At 34.9% G+C, this 18,273-nt stretch overlaps 1 protein-coding gene across 1 annotated transcript; it reads right to left on the bottom strand.

Annotated features, from left to right (window-relative positions):
• Positions 1-10,303: 10,303 nt before the first annotated feature.
• Positions 10,304-12,653, bottom strand: LOC132068378 (zinc finger CCCH domain-containing protein 29-like). The gene has a single exon (XM_059461949.1). It carries the CDS (start codon positions 12,608-12,610, stop codon positions 10,526-10,528), a length of 2,085 nt encoding a protein of 694 aa, XP_059317932.1. The 5' UTR covers positions 12,611-12,653; the 3' UTR covers positions 10,304-10,525.
• Positions 12,654-18,273: the final 5,620 nt, after the last annotated feature.

Here is an 18,273-nt window from a genome sequence, read left to right as displayed (position 1 = left end):
ATACCTTTTGCATAAGTCTGCTTCTCATTTTACCTATGGAGAGTTTGTATATATGATAGATGACCACTTACATTCCTTCTTGTCCAATTTAAGACAACTTTCCCGTATTGCAATTTTACCCATTTGTAACAAGAGAAAATAACATTGGAAATAAGGATAAGAAGAATATAAAATAATTTGGTGCACGAAGCATCCCGTGTTCATATAGGGTCTTGGAAAGGGCCACACCTCAAAAGGATATGTTGTAGATAGTTTAAGCATCAATAATTGATTTCACGGGATGAACGCGTGACCTATAAGTCATAGAGACACCTTTTGTTGTTGGTCCAACGCACCCTGTCAAACAAGTGCAAGAAAAGAAAGAAGACAAGGAAACAAGGACAAAAAGAAAAAGTACTCTTTTGGTCACAAATTAACTCACTTTAGCTCAAAAGAATTATCACTTTAGAAATTCAAGACCAATAAGTAAAGATGGCAAATATTTTCAACTATATCTTTAATTGCAAATTATTTAAGAGGAAAAAGGCAATTTACTTTTATTAAATAGAGGAAATTAACTTAATAAAATATTTGTTAATTTCTTAGAGGACATGAAAAGTGTTAAAGCAACAGTTAAAATAAAATGGATGGAGTATATTATACTATAAGTATATAAAACGCTTCAGCACCTTTTTTTACATGAAATTAAAAGCTATTACAGATACGGACCGTGCTAGAAGATGCAGTCCATAAGAAGTCTTTGCGTAGAGAAAGGTGCACAAGTACAAGTGGTTCATTTCAAATTATCTTGATCTGCAACTAATTCATGTGAGGCCCAGATACCCCCATAGCTAGTTGATCTATGTGATATAGTATTAGCCTCACAGTAAATATGGTGTATGAGAGGGTGATCCATTATTGCTAATAGAAATCTACAGACATTCAAGAAATTTGAGTAAACCGTATTAGGAGATAATATCGCAGATGGTCACTCAGAAAGTCACTTAACTTTGTTTTCTAACTAGAAAGTCACTCAACTTTAGTTAGTTCACTCAGAAAGTCACTCAACTTTGGTTAGTTCACTCAGAAAGCCACTCAACTTTTGTTAGTTCACTCAGAAAGTCACTCAACTTTGGTTAGTTCAATCAGAAAGTCACTCAACTTTATTTTCTAACCAGAAAGTCTCTCAACTAATTGGTATTTCACCTACAAAGTCACCTAACCTGTTTAAGTGCTTTTTAATTAAATTTTATTGACATGACATTTTTATTTAAACCAAAATTGTAAAAAATAAAAAAGTACCCATTTAACCATTATATTGACCCGCCCCACTTAACTCGACCCACTAAAAATATATTAATCAGGTGCTTTTATTTTACCCTCATTCCCTCCAATTCTATCATAGCGTAAAAAGTTCAAATGGTTCTCTGGTTTACTTGGATCTACGCCTCTCGTATTAAAAACGCTGTGCATATGTAAATAAAAGATTCTGAATTTCTTCTACCAAAAAAAATTAATAATCCCAGTGGGTGATGTTCTTCTTGTCACTCAGCTTTTGCTCTTCTTGTCATTTTAAAATCTTTGACCACAGGGGGTGATGTTCTTTTTTCTAAGTTCATCTAACTTTAGTTTTTTTGGTTGTTATTTAAGTTTTCGAGCTTAAACAAATGGGTAAATTCTTAAAGAATTAGTTTTCAGTATTTAAATTGAAAAATAATTATCGTCGTAGAGTTTCAAATTTCAAACGTAAAACTTCAAGAAATAGCCTAGAGTTCCACTTATGTAATTTGAGATTTTATGATAATGGTTATTTTCCAGTAACGAAAATGATCAGTGTGCACTATTTCCACTACACAGCCCATAGGTTGATCCAATCCACTAGAGAGGAAGTTGTAGAATCAGTAGAAATTCATATTGGTCCACTTACTTTTGGGCTGGTCTATAAGTTGAAACTATCTTTACTAACAAAGCTTTCAAATCCAATCTAACCTTCATATGCAACAAACACCGCTGGTGGTGCTAAAAGCACCAGAGTTTTACTTAGTAGGCATTTGGACATAAAGTTTGAAATAATGAGATGAAACCAATGTTTGGATATGCATTTTATCTTATGGTTTCAAAAATTTTAAATATAAAATTTGACCCATAAGTTGAAAAATATTTTTAACAATTATTTAAATATGCATGCTCGGCGTGAAGAGATTGTTCGTACCATGTGGGAGGATTATATTAAAGGGTAGTTACATTACTATTCACGTTAAATTTTCGTTTTTATTGAATTAAAGTTTAATTAATTGATGTTGTATTTTTTAGAAAGGCTTTCTAGTAGCGTATTAATTTTGTTATGAACTATGACTTGCTCATTTGGTAAGTTTGAATAAGAATTGGGAATGTTTTGATAGTTTTCACAACTTGTGGGGTTTTTATGTCTATAAGAGAAAATATAACTTAAGATATCCAAATTGCATATCCAAACATGGTTTCAAACCATGTCCAAACGGCTCCTTATATACTCCCTCCGTTCACTTTCACTTGTCCAGTCTTCTAAAAATAGATTTTCACTTTTACTTGTCACTTTTAGCATATCAAGAAAAGACAAATTCTTTTTTCCTGATTTACCCATGGTATTAATTACTTACTTCAAATCATTTTTCAAAGTCAATAAAAATATGCACCAATTAATATGGTTACATTGGTAAATTATGCACTTCATTTATTTATTATTTCTTAAGGGGTGTGCAAAGTCAAAAATGAACAAGTAAAAGTGAGCGGAGGAAGTATATATTAATAATATTGAGATAAATTACATTATCAGGTCACTTTTACTTGTTATAATGGATACCTAGTAAAACTGCCAGTTCAATCTTAGCCATAAATTAATTGGAAATGTAGCATCCCTTGCCAGGAATTAATTGGAAATGTGCATCCCTGTGGATCTTGCACTAAAGACTTTGACCAGAGGCAAATTTAGGACGGATTTTTATATGTTCAATGAGATCCATTACTTTCGGTTTGAACTAAACATATATATGTATACTAAAAGAATTTAAGTGTATACATATAATAACAAGATTACGTTCATTCTTAACTAACGTACTCTAAATTTTGGATTTGCCAATATTTCTGATGATGAAAAGCTTAAAATTTAGAAGTAGTACATGTGGATTGTGGCACCAAGAAAACTAAAAATGTTTATTAAGCACTAGCTAGTACGTTTTGCAGTACTACGAATTTCTTGAGTACAAGGAGAAGCAATATTGCTATTAGAAATAATGAGCTGTATTTCCCATTTGAAGAAAATGACATCAAGTCATCATCAGCCCAATTTAAGAAACTTTAAGAAATTCAACACATTCTAGATGATTTTCCTCCCAACTATTGGGAAGTCCAACTTTCACCATGCTCTTGCATATATTAGTTCTGTTGGGGAAAATATTTTTGTGGGGAAAAAGAGATTTGACAATTCTAATAGAGTAATCTTTGTTTTTAAGCAATTTGAGCTTGCACTGACAAAATTCCTTTAGAATTTATAAGGAAAGTGAATTCAAGTTCAACAAACATAAAATTCCAACAAGAACACAGAGAGAATTTTTAGAAGGGAAGATAGAGTTCTGATTATATATAATTCTGATAAATATATATAGATTCTAAAGTATAATAAATATGTACTTTAATTCAAACTTTGTATTAGTATTAAAAAATTCATTAAATATGCACAAAATTTAAATTTTAGTTCCGCCTTCAAAATTCAAAGACAAGTATTTATTAAAATACATCTGTTAGTAGTTATTTTAACAGATACAATCTCTAGCTAGACACTTTAAAAGTCATCCTTTGATTTAATTAATAACTTTTCTCATTCAATTAGTAGACAAGTATTTATTAAAATACATCTGTTAGTATAGTTATTTTTAACAGATACAATCTCTAGAAAAACATTTTTCGTGAAAAATATTTTCTTAATTTAATTGAAAAATATTGTTGAGAAAACATTTTAAAGAAAAATATTTTTTGAAAAATATTTTTCTTCATATTAAACATAATTTCGTGAAAAATATTTCCCTTCATAGTAAACATTCAAACTTATAAGATACACGATACAAGAAAAGTGTATACATAAAAAAAAATAAAGCAATAAACTCAAATTTAAGTAAACTTAAAAATTCATTACGTCCAGCAAAGCTAAAAATCAGCCTATATATGAATTATTATGAATTAAAATCGACGGATCATATTTATCTATCACTCCTGACAAATTCATTACGTACCTGCAAAGCTTATGAATTAAAATCGACGTCGTATTTATCTTTCAACAAGCCAACCCCACACCCCCGCCCTCACGGCACACACACACGCACACCCCCACAACAGGAGGTTTCTGTGTTTCTGAAGAAATTGGAGTTAAGGGTTTTAATTTGATTCAGAAGTCTATCCTCCTATTCAAGTAGAGTGACTCATTATTAGTTAAAAGGCATATATATTTCAACGAGTGCATGCAGATATCAATCATCAATGTACCATCAGTCCATCACTCATATGTAACGAGTGTAATATATCCTCCTTAGGGTTTTCATTACATAAAGTGACAACTTAACGTAACACAATATTCCGCTTCGTCTTTCATTACATCCAATAAATCCTCTTTTTTGAGCTATTACCTTTGCTCGTCGGCAGAAAGGCCTTGATGTGCGTGTCTAATTTGCTGGGTGACATTCTACTTCTTTATACTCTTTGGAAGCAAAAAACTCCTATTCCCTTTTGCTTTCTTACCTAAGAATTATGTAGTTTAAACTTTTGTAAAAGGTTATTCGGCTTATTTTTAAGTTATTTATTATAAGTTCCACTAATTATGGATTATTACCAGTTATTATTTTTTCGGCAACTTGATTACTTACACCTATTGCCTATTAAAATTCTGTTCAAAAACTTCATTCAAGAATTCGTATAGAGAATGATTTTTCACAACGTAACAGTTCTTCTATACTAAATTAGTTGCTATCAGATTAAGCAACGGACTTTACGTGAAGTGTTTGGTTGTGACTTGATGACTCGTCAAGGCTGTAGAGTTTCAATTTGCTCGTAACTCGGAAATTTAACGGTCTTTTTCTGCGCTAACTTTGTCAAAAAATCAATAACTTTCGCTATCATCACAACAAGATCATCGTCCCTATATAAAAATTCTTTTATATTACCAATATATAAAAATTAGATTCTAACTTTTAAAAGTTGTGGAATTCTTGTCAGAGTCGAAAATATATATCTGGCAATTAGATTCCATTATTGTATTTTGCCTAAGATTAGGTTGAACAGATCACTACCCTCCAACTGGATACTCCTGTCATTGACCAAAAGGCCAACTTTCTCAGCAAAGTCCACCGTCCAAATAAAGAACTTTACTTTCTTTAATTTTGAACATTTTTTAACTCTGTGCATGCATTTGCAAACAGACGATACAAAAAGACAATTTAGTATTAAAATTTTGTTAAATCCTTAATTTGCGTAGTTCATTTGCTTTTATGTTTCAAGCTACAAAGTCAATGTGATTACCAAGTCAAAAAGGAAGTATCCTTTCAATTTATGTGACATGCAATTCCCCTTTTAATTTGTTAGGAAAAAATACACACTTTTATATTTGGACAATTAGTTTTACATTAATCATTTTACCCTTAAGGTTGACAAGCAGTGGTGACTGTCTTCTTTTCTTTTTTTATGTACTAGGTTAAGATATTTATGATCAATCGTGTTATGATTTCTTAAAAAGTATATTTCTTATAAAATATACTTAGATAAAATTGACTTGACCACCAATTAATGTTTGATGAACTTCTAAAGATCTGTTTGCATATAAATAAATTTAATTTAGCACAGAAAATGAAAAAGTTAAAATACCTATAAGAAAAAATCTAATGGTTGCAATATAATTGCATGAAAATCAATATACAGCTCTCCTTTAGCTTTCTGAATAACATTATTCAAGGACCTAAGTTACAGACAAAGAAAAACATAAAATTTCTTACAAGTAAGAAAGAAAAGGAGAGATAATGGCTAATTAATTTTTTCCAAGGGTTTTAGGAACATTACTACAAAGACATCAGCCAAACTCAAAAGAAATTATATACCTTTGAAAATCAATGTCAATCAATTAATGCTATACCACAAATTAGCAAAGGCCATTTCTCCCATAGTACTATTGCTGACTGCAAGAGACTACTAGTTCAATTAGAGAAAAAGAGAAAAATTAGAGTACCATATTAAGCATATTTACAAAGGGTATGTTAAGATATGTGTCATATATTAATTATGTGTAAAGTATTGGATGCGGATCTGCATGTACTCCGTGTTTACTCCAAACTATATTAATTTATTATGATTAAATCATAAATTAACATAAAATATATATAGTAATTAACTGTGATTTAATGATAAAGTATACATAGAAGCATGTGTCATGTGTTAATTGAGTTGACAAATTGTGAAAGCAATCATTAGAGGGAATTATGCTAAATATCACCCTGATGTTTTAATTATATCCATCTGCTAATTATGTCCTAGGGACAGCATTAATAAGAAAATTTTAATGTAATAGAAATAGTTAGCTAGTATTAGTAATTGGGAAATTTAAAGGTCCATGTTTGTTCCAGTGGTGTTCGATATTTCTCAATGTAATTATTCGTTTCACTTTTAATCTATTTATATTTTTGTCGTGGACAAATCGTCTCATGTTAGCGTAAAACATATGGACTCCGCCTGTCCAAATTAGATTCTTCGAGGAAAAGGTTCTCGTTTACCCTCAACTTTTTATCATAATTTATGAGAAAATCGTCAAATGCCCTCTCAAGGTTTAGTCAGATTAATTATGACGCATTCAATCTTTACGGGTGATCTATTATCCCCTGACTATTTTTTAAACGAAATTATTACTCCCTGGATGGTGAGGTGGCAGAGAGAGCGTAGTTCACTCTCGAGAGAGAGTGAGAAGCAAATAAAAATGTTTAAAAAAATAAAAATTAAAGCATTATTTAGTTTTTTTTTTTTTTTTTCATTCTCTCTCTCTTTTTTCCTCTTATTCCTTATTCTTCACTGCCACCATCCACCGCCGTCCACCAACCTCCACCGCCGCCACTTAATTTTCTAAAAATTAACCTATTACTTCCCCTACCTTCTTTTACCCAAACTCAACTCCAAAACTTGCGCACCCACCGTCCTAATCCTAACACTATCCTCAACTTCCTCTCCTTCCCCACTATCATCTTCCTCATCATCCTCCATTAGAGGATACCCCATCATCACCGGTAAAGCTCAATCATTTCATTATTGGGGGAATTCTCTGTTACATTCAATCCAACATCCCCAAACACTTCCTTATACTTTAACATCCACAAATACATATACACCTAAAAAGTGAGCAAAGACATAAAAAATAAAAAATAAAAAAAAAAAAAATAAAAAAGAAAAAAAAAACAATCAAAGAAAAACCAGAATTTCAGTACCCATTTGACAGAAATAGAAAAAAAAATGTCCATTTAGCCTTGTTTGTTGGTATTGTTTAGTATAGCATTCTTGATTTGGTGAAAAATGGCTTCATTTGGTGATGGATTAGCTTTATTTGGTGTAGAAATTTCGAAATTAGAAGTGAAAGGTTAAAAAAAAAAAAAGGTGAAAAAATATGCGTCAAGCGCGTGCATTTCACCACTCAAATACAGATATTAAAAAATAGTCAGGGGGTAATTGGTCACTCGTAAAGGTTGGGTGCGTCATAATTAATCCGACTAAACGTTGTGGGGGCATTTAACGATTTTCTCCATAATTTATAATTAGGTAAAACAATACAAAATACCCCTAAAACGTAAAATATTTATCCTCTCATGCGTCCTCCTAAACTAATTTTGCTTCTTACCCAATCGGCTGAAAATATTTACCTGAGTACTCCCTCGCCCAAAATCCTTCCTCTATGATATCATCGCAGTATATTAATATATCATGATAGTATCATGGAGGACTAAGAGAAGGACTGAAGCAATCCTCCATGATACAATCTCAGTATATTTTATGTACCATCATGGTATCGCGGAGGATTGAGGAGTGGCTCATTGAAAGACTGAAGCAGTCCTCCACGATACCATCACAGTATATGTATAAAAGATGATGGTATCATAGAGGTTTTTTAAAGAAAAGTATGTCTTTTGAATAAATGAACATGATACTAGTATATTTATATATACCATGTTGATATCATAATTTTGGAGACATTTCGGATAAATAATTTCAAAAATATGAAAGTAAGAAAAATATGAATGGATAATTATTTTATTTTCAGGGGAGAGCAACGTGCTTTCCCCTTATAATTATGCATGTAGAAATCCTTTTAAGGGTCGAGGGCAAAATAATAATTTTTTTATAATGGCGAAGTCGGGCGTGTAGAGGGCTACTCGTGTTAGAGAGGTGTGTCACACTTTAAGATCTTGTAAATTGTATATTCTCTCTCATTAATCTAATATATAATAAAATTGCTCAATTTCAAATAATACATGAAAATAAACATAATTAAATTTGATCAGTTTTGCCTTAATAATATTACTATCCTTATAACCAAACAAAAGCAAGAAAAGATAAGAGAACCTAATCTAAACACAAGAAGACGACAAACTAAGGGCGGCTAGAAGGAGAACAAGTTTCTTTTGCCTATAGACTTGTGACAATACAAATGGAACCCACAAAGCAAAAGGCAAAAAGATAATGGAATTTTGCCAACCAGCAATATTAATGGCTCTCATACCTTTCACCCCTTTCCAAAATATAATCATATTCTTTTAATTACCATCTAAGTTGCTTTCAGTTTATCTTCCTGCTCCTTTTTTTTGGTAAAATATATCTTCTTGCTCTTCTTCTGTCTCTACAATTCCTTCTTTTCCATTGAATGGTGTACATGAATGTAGTGTGAAAAGAAACAGTAAAAGAATAAAGCCTGTCTATAAGTAGCCTATATCTCAAAAAGATACATCAAATCATGACAAAAAATAATTACGAGACTCGAATATGAGATCTTTCATACTTTAAATTAAAAAAAAAAAAAATTAAAATGAAATCGCTTTTAATAGTAAATGTTTTACCTATAAAATATAACTTCTTGAGAATAGAATTAGTTGAGTCTCAATGTAAATAGCAGATACGTGAAAAGCAAAAGAAAGATCCGGGATGATTAATGAAACTGAAATTTAAATAATCATATACATTTTACATGAGCTTTGCTAAAAGAGACTTGTAGATTCATCAAAGTGTATTTCTTCCTAAAGCATGCACTATGTGGCCATTGGTGATACAAAATTTAATCAGTACACAGTCTGAATTATAGATTCTAAATTGAGAGAATGAGTTCTTAAATTTATATATTTAACATTATTCCGCTAATTCCATTGTTGATCCGCCATTGTACGTGGCATTTGCTATACCCTAAGAAGTGACATGGTATTTAATAAAAGAAAAATACTTTATTTGCTGAGTTGAATAGGTCATACCACTTTGAATCACATAGGTAAAAAGGGAATTATAATTAATCCCCAGGGGTCAGTTGAGCGTTAAAAAGAGAAAGAAAGGATAGCACTTTTTTTCTTTTTTCTTCTTCTCGCTCAGTGCCCAATATTCATTTTTGGAAGACTAATTCGAATTCATTTCGAAAAGTCTAGCTACATATTTTAGAGACTAGTCTGAATTTCTGCCTGAAATACCCCTTTGGAGGTAAAGTGATCCGTATCAAAAGTGACTTCAATTGAAAGCTCAAACCCAAAATATCCAAATTGAAAAAAGTAGGGGTACTTGTGGCATCACAACCTTTGGTGATAAAGAATAGTCATTCCACTTTATATTAGGAAAGAATAGACGTACCACTTAATTTATCCATATGTTGTTATCAGGAGATAAACAAATGACCCTGAAGACTACTGGGTCTCTGTTAAAGAAAAATAAAGCTAAGCAAAATGCCAATAAATTTTCTGAAAACATGGAGTTGCTTTTCTTGACTTTAAATAACAGAAAGACTATTCAAAACATCAACTCCAATTTCCCAACTTGTAACTATCAGAAACCAATAATTCATTTGACAATCCACTACAGCCATTCTTGACTATAGTGCCACCAGCTACAAGCCATAGCCTATCTAAGATTGATTATAGCAAAAGTACCTATAGTGGTATTAATGATCAGCCTAACATAAAATCACAAACACAATTCTGCACAAGAGGAATATAAGAAAACTTTAAGAGGCTCAAATACGAATTGCAACTGAAAAGATATATATCGAAATACAACTTCAATTCCTTGAAGAATATAAAGAACAAAATCCCTAAGGGATGTTATTATATAAAAAAATATAAGAATATAACAAATGCTTCTTTTTTCAATCACTTAATTGTTGAAACAATGTGATCAGTTATCCTCCCTATCTCTTTCCCCTTATAACTGGAATATGTTGATGTTTTCCCTTGAAACTAATGGTTAACTTATATCCAATATATCGAATAAGAATTCGAAAAGAATAAATATGGAGCAATTAAGCCACGATCCGCTCCTGGTCTATGTACATTTGTTCCAGCCAAGGTGGAATTGACTCACGAGCACCACCGCCATGCTTCTGCTCTGAACTATATAGCCCGGTACCAGTGGATGACACATCTTTCACCAAGGAATGAACCCATGACACGTCTGGCTCGTTGACTTGAGATGGTGCGATTGGTGATCTTGTTGGAGTGCCACCATTTCCACCACGAAAACCAAAAGATTGAGATCTCTTGAGCTTGTTCGTGTCCTCACTATTGTAGCCCCATTCCAATTTCCCGTCGGGGGAGCCCCAATCTGACATATTATTAGATGACATCACAGGCGGGGAGTTAGCAACACCATTTGGACCACCAGCACGATGGCCCATTCCACTACGGTCAATAAAACTCTGGCTGCGCTTTGCAAAAGCAGCAGCAGACCGGGAGTTCATGACGGCTTGAGCCACTGCTGCTGATGAGTCGAATCCGTAGGTTGAGGGTTTTCTCATAGGAGACGATGATTGAGAAATGTTGGAATAGCTCGATTGAAATTGGTTCATGTTTTGTCGCATCTGAAGCCCTGTTGGAGATTGCATCTGGGAGCCGTTACTTGAAACCTTAGGTGAGAGACCTTGCAAATGAGGAACCGATGGAGAATACAATTGAGAACTGGTGGATGATGTAACTCTTGGAGATAGGCCCTGCAATTGGGACAACATTTGAGAATCCATGGATCCAAAAACATCATCGAGATTAGTAGGCTTCAGATCCCCCATCCGATTGTCATTATTCCAATATGATGGTGAAGAGAGACCAGCCATCTCATCTATCAATTGCTGCCTTAGTTGCTGCTGCGTGCGGATGCTTTCCAAGCCGAGCATTTTCATATCCAAATCCAAGTCTCTGGCATTCACAGATGTCTTTAGCCTACTACCGGGAAGTTGTAATGCTGGTGGGGTGATGTTCGTCTTGCTTTGCCACATGTTTCCACCCATCGGAGACGAACATGTAACAGCAGCAGGAGACATCGGAGGCGAAGAACCCAGAGCCAGAGGGCTCAATGTTGACATGTCCATCGAACTGACTGGAGTAGCCTTTGGGGAAGGAAGAGCTGAACCGGTGGAAGCATACAACGGGCGAAGCTCTTCGGGTTTGTGAGCAAAGAAGCAAACTTTCCTTGAGCACCCAGTCTCGTCTTTGCAGAGACGGGTTCTATATTGGGCAGGATGAAGCCACGACTCAAATACACCGTGAGCATACTCGCAGGAATCACTCTTTGCACAAGCACCTTTCTTGAACTCAGGACACGGGACACATGTATAGTTGTACTTCCTCGGGTCACGTCTCCTTGCGTTCTCCCCTGGATGAACAAAAGGGCATTCGGTCCAGTCATGAGAATAAGCCCTGGAACACGGCTTAACCTTGAAACAATACATCCTGAAATCATCACTCCCGTAAATCCCATCATTTATATCCGGCAAGGAAGTATCGATCGGGTACTCTTTCTTCTCACTCCCTTCTTTCGCCATCTGGATTTCTGCTTTTCCTTGTTCTTCCTCATGGTCAGCAAGCTCAGCTAAGCTGCCGTTCAACAGCAACTCGAGTGATTTCCTTTTTGAATTCAGATTCCTTAATGACTTTGGAACAGAAGCAATCACATCACAAGGTTTGTTTCCACTGGCATCACAAACACTGACATCTGCAGAAGCATCAACCAAGATCTTGACAACCTCGATCGATGAATCCGAGCCACCAGCTGCAGCACAGTGAAGAGCAGTTGCACCATCAGAGCCACAAGCTCTGTTGACATCAACTTTCCCAGTACCAATAATATACTTCAAAATTTCAGTGCTTCCATACATAGAAGCAATCATCAGAGGAGTTCTCTCTTCAAACCCCATCTTTTTCGAATCAAATCTTTTTCCATACCAAAAGCTGAACTCATCAACAGCACAACCTTTCTCTACTTCACATATGAAGCCAGAAAGATCATCTGAAGCTGATAATTCAAGCAATTTTGAGCAGTTTTTACTAGGCCCATCTTTCTTGTCCATGTTTAAATCAAAAGGGCAAAGTTTACTCTTTGAACCAGTGCACATCAGTTCCTGCAAGTTATAAAAGAAGGTTCCAAAATTTAGATTTGCTACTCAATCAAACTCATATAAAATCACAATTTCCAAAAGTAAAAGATTGAATACATACTGAATCAGAACTATAATTTGTCAAGTTATCAAAATCCTTCCTAGATTTACATTTTCTACTAAATCAAACCCATATAAAATCACAAATTCCAAAAGTACTGAATAAAAAATGTAACTTTTTTCTTAATCTAATGAACCCATCAGCTTATTATACAAAGAGATCTCAAGTGTCTTTAAAGTTTCAACAAAATCAAGAAAGCACATACAATTAGTCAACAAAAACTGAAACCCATCTTGATAAAGTTTCAAACTTTGGATATTTTAACAAAAGACTTCATACCCATAAGCATTATTTTACCACAAAAGGACAAAAACCCATACTAGAAAAGAAAAGCTGTTTAAAGTTTCAACAAAATTAAGAAAACACAAACAAATAGTCAACAAAAACTGAAACCCATCACTAAAAAGTCTCAAAGTTTCAATCTTTTTACAAAATAATCCATACCCATAAGTTACACCATTTACCATAAAAGGCCAAAAAAGCAATAAAACTGAAACCCATCTTATGTAAGCTCTTTAAAGTTTCAACAAAACACATATAAATAGTCAACAAAAGTTTCAAAGTTTCAATCTTTATACAAAAGACTCCATTCCAATAAGCAATAAATGTTGAAAATAAACAGTACCTTAAAGATGGAAATCCAAGAGCAAAAAAATATGGTCTTTGAATTAGTTGGAAAGAATTGTGAGTTTGTAGTTGTAATTTGTTGAGTATTTTTGTGCAGATATGACTAAGGGGTACACAGGTATATATGGGTCGAAGGGAAGGAAGGAGGAAAGTGAGACTTTTCTTCTTGGTGCGTTCTATTTTTTTTTCTTCTCTTAGAATTTATGGTCAAAGTCAAATCTTCAAAATAGGGTCCACTAATACAAGATAATTACAGAAATAGTCATTGATATTTTGTGGTAGGTTCAAAATAGTCCCTAAGGTATGCTCTGAATAGGTTTGGTCCTTTAAGTTCGCTAAAAGTGTGTCTCCGTCAAATGTTTAACAAATTATTTTTGCGTGAACTTACCTGTTAAGGTACATTTTCTGCTATTTTTGTGTCTTTTTAGAGTTAGGTGAAGTTTATGTTATTTTTTAATATATTTTTATGTGTTTAGTATAGTTTGTGTTGCGGTTTCAAGTATTTGATGAAACTTTTTTAGTGATTTTTGTTTACCGCTAAAAAATGATTTTAATAGATAATATTGAAAATGGTAATATTGAAAACAAGAAATAAATCGTTAAAGAACAAGAAAGTATTAAAATGTCTCGAGAATGAGTTTGTGTATTTAGAGCTCTTAAAGAGAAAATATTGCTAGGGCTACAGCCTACAAGTGTGGGAGAGGAGATGGGGATTCCTTCCTCTATAAGATATATTTATCTATACTAATCCTAGACTTTTCAACTTAAAAGTACAACTGACATGACACGCTTACAACTTCATCATGCAGACGTGTAGCATTGCGCGTCCCAAGGCTGACAGATGTGACGGAGGTTGGTAAGAATGGAAGCCAATTGTGAGAGGCAACCTGACTTGCCGATACACGTTCTAACGACCTTTTTCTTGTATCCCCTTCCAGACTCTGATTTCTCCCTCGGGACGTACTTGAAACCTATTAATCTGTAGGATGTATGTTCTACGTGGCACCTTCTCGTGATTTCACCTAACTGTTGGGATTTCCCTAATACAATTTGACTTAAAAAAAAAACACATTTTCGTTAAATCTAACAGATGGAGTTCGTTAAATATTTGATGGAGATCAAAGTATTACTCCTCCCTCCCAGTTTATCTGACATACTTTTCTTTTTAGTCTATACCGAAAAAAATGTCAGTTCTCTATAATTAGAAACAACTTTAATTTAAAATTTTCTTTTACCCTTAATGAAATGATTTATAATCACACTAAAGTATAAGGTTTGTTTTTAGGCCACAAAAATTGGGACGAAGAAAGTAACTTTTAGCGAACTTAATAGACAAAAATTGCTCAAATAATATTTAAAGGACTACTTTAAACTTACTTTAAAAAATTAGGGACCATTTTTGTTATTTCCTCACTTGATTGCATACCACTTGGGTGTCTTACTGGTTCCCACCTAAATGCAAACTCAAATGAAAATTCAAGTGAAATTCAAATGAAAACTCAAATAAATGCAAATGAAATGCCAAATGATATGAAATTTTGAGCGCGTCTTAAAAAGTGGGACCCATGTCCACGTCAAAGGTCCAATATTATTATTATTATGATTAGAATTTTGACCGTCTCAACGGGTTTGTTCTTGGTCACGTGTGGGTAATTAGCTTGCAGTGGTTTCTGTAACTCTGGCAGACGCGCCCCAAATTGGCCCCGCTTTTTATCATCAACACTTGGCATCTGTTTTCCACTTTTGTTTTACTTTGGTTGGGTCCTTTCTGGACAAATAGAGTGACTCATATGTCACAACATAAATAGTAAAATTCACGTTAGGATTGAAATATTTTGTGAGGAATATGAGTTTGTATCATTAAAATTAGTTTATTTATGTTTTAAGCATCTGAATTTGATTAATATAATAAACATGAGCCGATTATAAGTATGATAGTAATTGATTATTGGATCAGGCACTCTTTTGCGTGTATATTCAACTCGATGAAACTCGTAATTGGAGGGTCCATCACGGTTTCATTAATTAGAATTATATTCTCTTTTTATATTGAACACACTATCGAAGATATTTCATAACATTTGATTTGTGTTGAATTATCTTTTTATAATAATGGATTTAGGGGCGAAGATGGCTACTGCAATTCTAATTGTAAAAAGGATAATAAAGATGAAGACATAGTCATTAATAAATTCGCACTAGTATATGGCTCAAATAGGTACGTAATCATCCTTGCTAATTCAAATTTACTTTTATATCCTAACATCATGTTTGATCTTAATTTTATTATGTTAATATTCTTAGACGCTTTCCTTGAGCAGGTCGGGAGAATTGGAGAGATTGAGTTTATTGTCTATTACAAATGTTGATTTAGTTATACGGTATGACTATTTTTTTTTTTTTTTGGGGTAATTAAACGAACTTGTATTAATTACCAAGTGAACTATTACAAAACTAAAGCTGAAGAACACCACCGGCTATCTCATACTGAAGAAAACCAGCAACTTAAGCTACATCCTCCCAGGTTATGTACAATCTAAAACATAAACTGTCTCAACAAGGTACTATACCAAGAGGTGCTCTCACATTACTAATATACGCAATCTCCTTTGCTAGAGTATCAACACTTCTCTCGACTTTCTCAAAGATTCTGCCATTCCTTTCGAGCCAGACTCTGTAAATAAATTCTGTGTATATCAACTTAAACATCTGGACATTTTGTGACTTCCCTTTAGTAGCAGTGATTGTGTAATGCAACTGTTCATCCCATGAGTTGTGTTGCACTGCTGATTTCTTGAGCCATTGCATAATTCTCTGCCAGATAGCTCTAGTGTACACACATTTGACAAATAAATGCTCTCTTGATTCATCTTCACTGTGACATAGAGAGCAAATTTTATCCACATCCATACCCCGTTTTTTCAATCGATCTGCAGTAAGCATACTCCATGCATCAACAACCAAAGAGCAAATCTAGCCTTCGGGCGAGCTGCATTGTTATACATTACACACTTCCATGGTACCCGCCTAGGCTGGTTGCCAATAAAGGACAGATATAGTTGTCTAGTAAGACCATGATTTGGCTTAATCTGTACTTGAGCATTCTGTAGCACATCTTTTGCATCCATTACCTTCTTAACAGGTAGTCGTGGTCGGCATCGAGGGGACTGGTGGTGGAATGGAGAAGTTCAAGGGAAGGTGGAAGCAAAGAAGGTGGCGTATGCGAAGTTGATAGAAAGCAAGGATGAGGTGGAGAAGTGGACGAATAGGGAAGTTTATAAGATAGCGAGGAAGGAGGTGAAGTTAGCGGTTTCGACGGTAAAAACGGCAGCTTTTGAACGCCTTTATGCTGAACTAGAAGAGAAAGGCGGGGATCAGAAATTGTTCAGGCTAGTCAAGGCGAGGGAGAGAAGGGCGCGATGTGGATCAAGTGAAGTGCATCAAGGGGCAGCATGGAAAAGTATTGGTAGAGACTCTCACTAGACGAGAGATGGCGGTCATACTTCCACAAACTCTTGAATGAAGAAGGGGACGAGACATTGTGTTGGGAGATTTGGAACATACGGAGAGGCATCACGATTTTGGGTATTGCGGGGTATTAAGGTTGAGGAGGTTAAGGGTGTTGTTCGTAAGATGCGCGGGGGAAGAGCGACGAGGACACAGCGAGATTGCGGGGAATTTTGGAAGAAGCGCGAGCTCGGTAGGTTTGGAGTGGTTGATTAGGTTGTTTAATGTCATCTTTAAGATGGCAAGGATGCCGAAGAATGGAGGTCGAGCATAATGATCCTCATCGAACAAGGGGGGATATCCGGAAGTTGCCGCAACAACTATAGAGGTATCGCTTCGCTAAGCCGTATATGAAAGTGTGGGAAAGGGTGGTGGAGATGAGGGTGAGGAGAGGCGTGTCTATTTCAGAGAACCAGTTCGGATTCATGCCGGGACGCTCAACTACAGAAGCCATCCATCTTGTGAGGAGACTGGTGGAGCAGTATAGGGAGAGGAAGAGGGACTTACACATGGTATTCATCGACCTAGAAAAGGCTTACGACAAAGTTCCAAGAGAGATCTATGGAGATAAAGTGTGGGAAAGCGTATATTAGGGTGATCAAGGACATGTATGAGGGAGCCAAGGGGTAAGGAGGAGAGGGGACTCGAGGCATCTCCGCTGTGATGGGGTTGGTATCAAGGATCGACTTAGTCCATTTTTATTTGCCTTGGTGATGGATGGATTGACGCGACAAATTCGAGGTGAGGGTGCCGTGGTGTATGCTTTTCGCGGATGACGTAGTCCTAATCGACGCTGAGACTGGAGTTAATCTTTGCTTCGGAGGGTTGGAGACATACCTTGGAGTCTTGAGTCAAGATTCGGCCAAGCACCCTCGGGGAGGTGGGCGTGGAAGTTGAGCTTGGTACCCGAACGTCCCAGAGAAAGTAGTTTCAAGTATCTTGGGTCATACGTGCAAGCGTGAATAGATTGACGATGATGTCACACATCGTATTGACACAGAAATGGAGGCTGTACCTTGCTATGTGACAACGTTGTGACAGGCCTAAGTTTCAGTGATGGAGAGATCTGTTGACTCGATTAACATAATTTGGATGATTTCACAAGTTTTACTGTTGAGATGGATCATTTTGGGGTGACTTCTCAGGCAGCTGGAAAGGTGGGAGTGGCTGGTTGGGCGAAGCGGGCCCCGCGAGATGGTTTCAGAAGAGGAACGAACTGAGTTGCTGACTTCTAGAATGGCCATGGTTTTAGAGGTAGGGGTAATAGAAAATATTGCATAGTTGAGTGATTCGTCATTCTCATTTTTCCATCGAATATTTTGACTATTTGCCTTTTGGTGATGGAACACTCCTGAAGCAGTTAACCGCAAAACTATATTTAAAGAAAAAATAATTTCTTGTGCTACGATTTCTTCATTATACAGAC

The sequence above is a fragment of the Lycium ferocissimum genome, chromosome 8 (assembly GCF_029784015.1).
Source record: "Lycium ferocissimum isolate CSIRO_LF1 chromosome 8, AGI_CSIRO_Lferr_CH_V1, whole genome shotgun sequence".
In the NCBI taxonomy this organism is placed as follows: domain Eukaryota; kingdom Viridiplantae; phylum Streptophyta; class Magnoliopsida; order Solanales; family Solanaceae; genus Lycium; species Lycium ferocissimum.
This window is presented reverse-complemented; position numbering and strand designations above follow the sequence as displayed.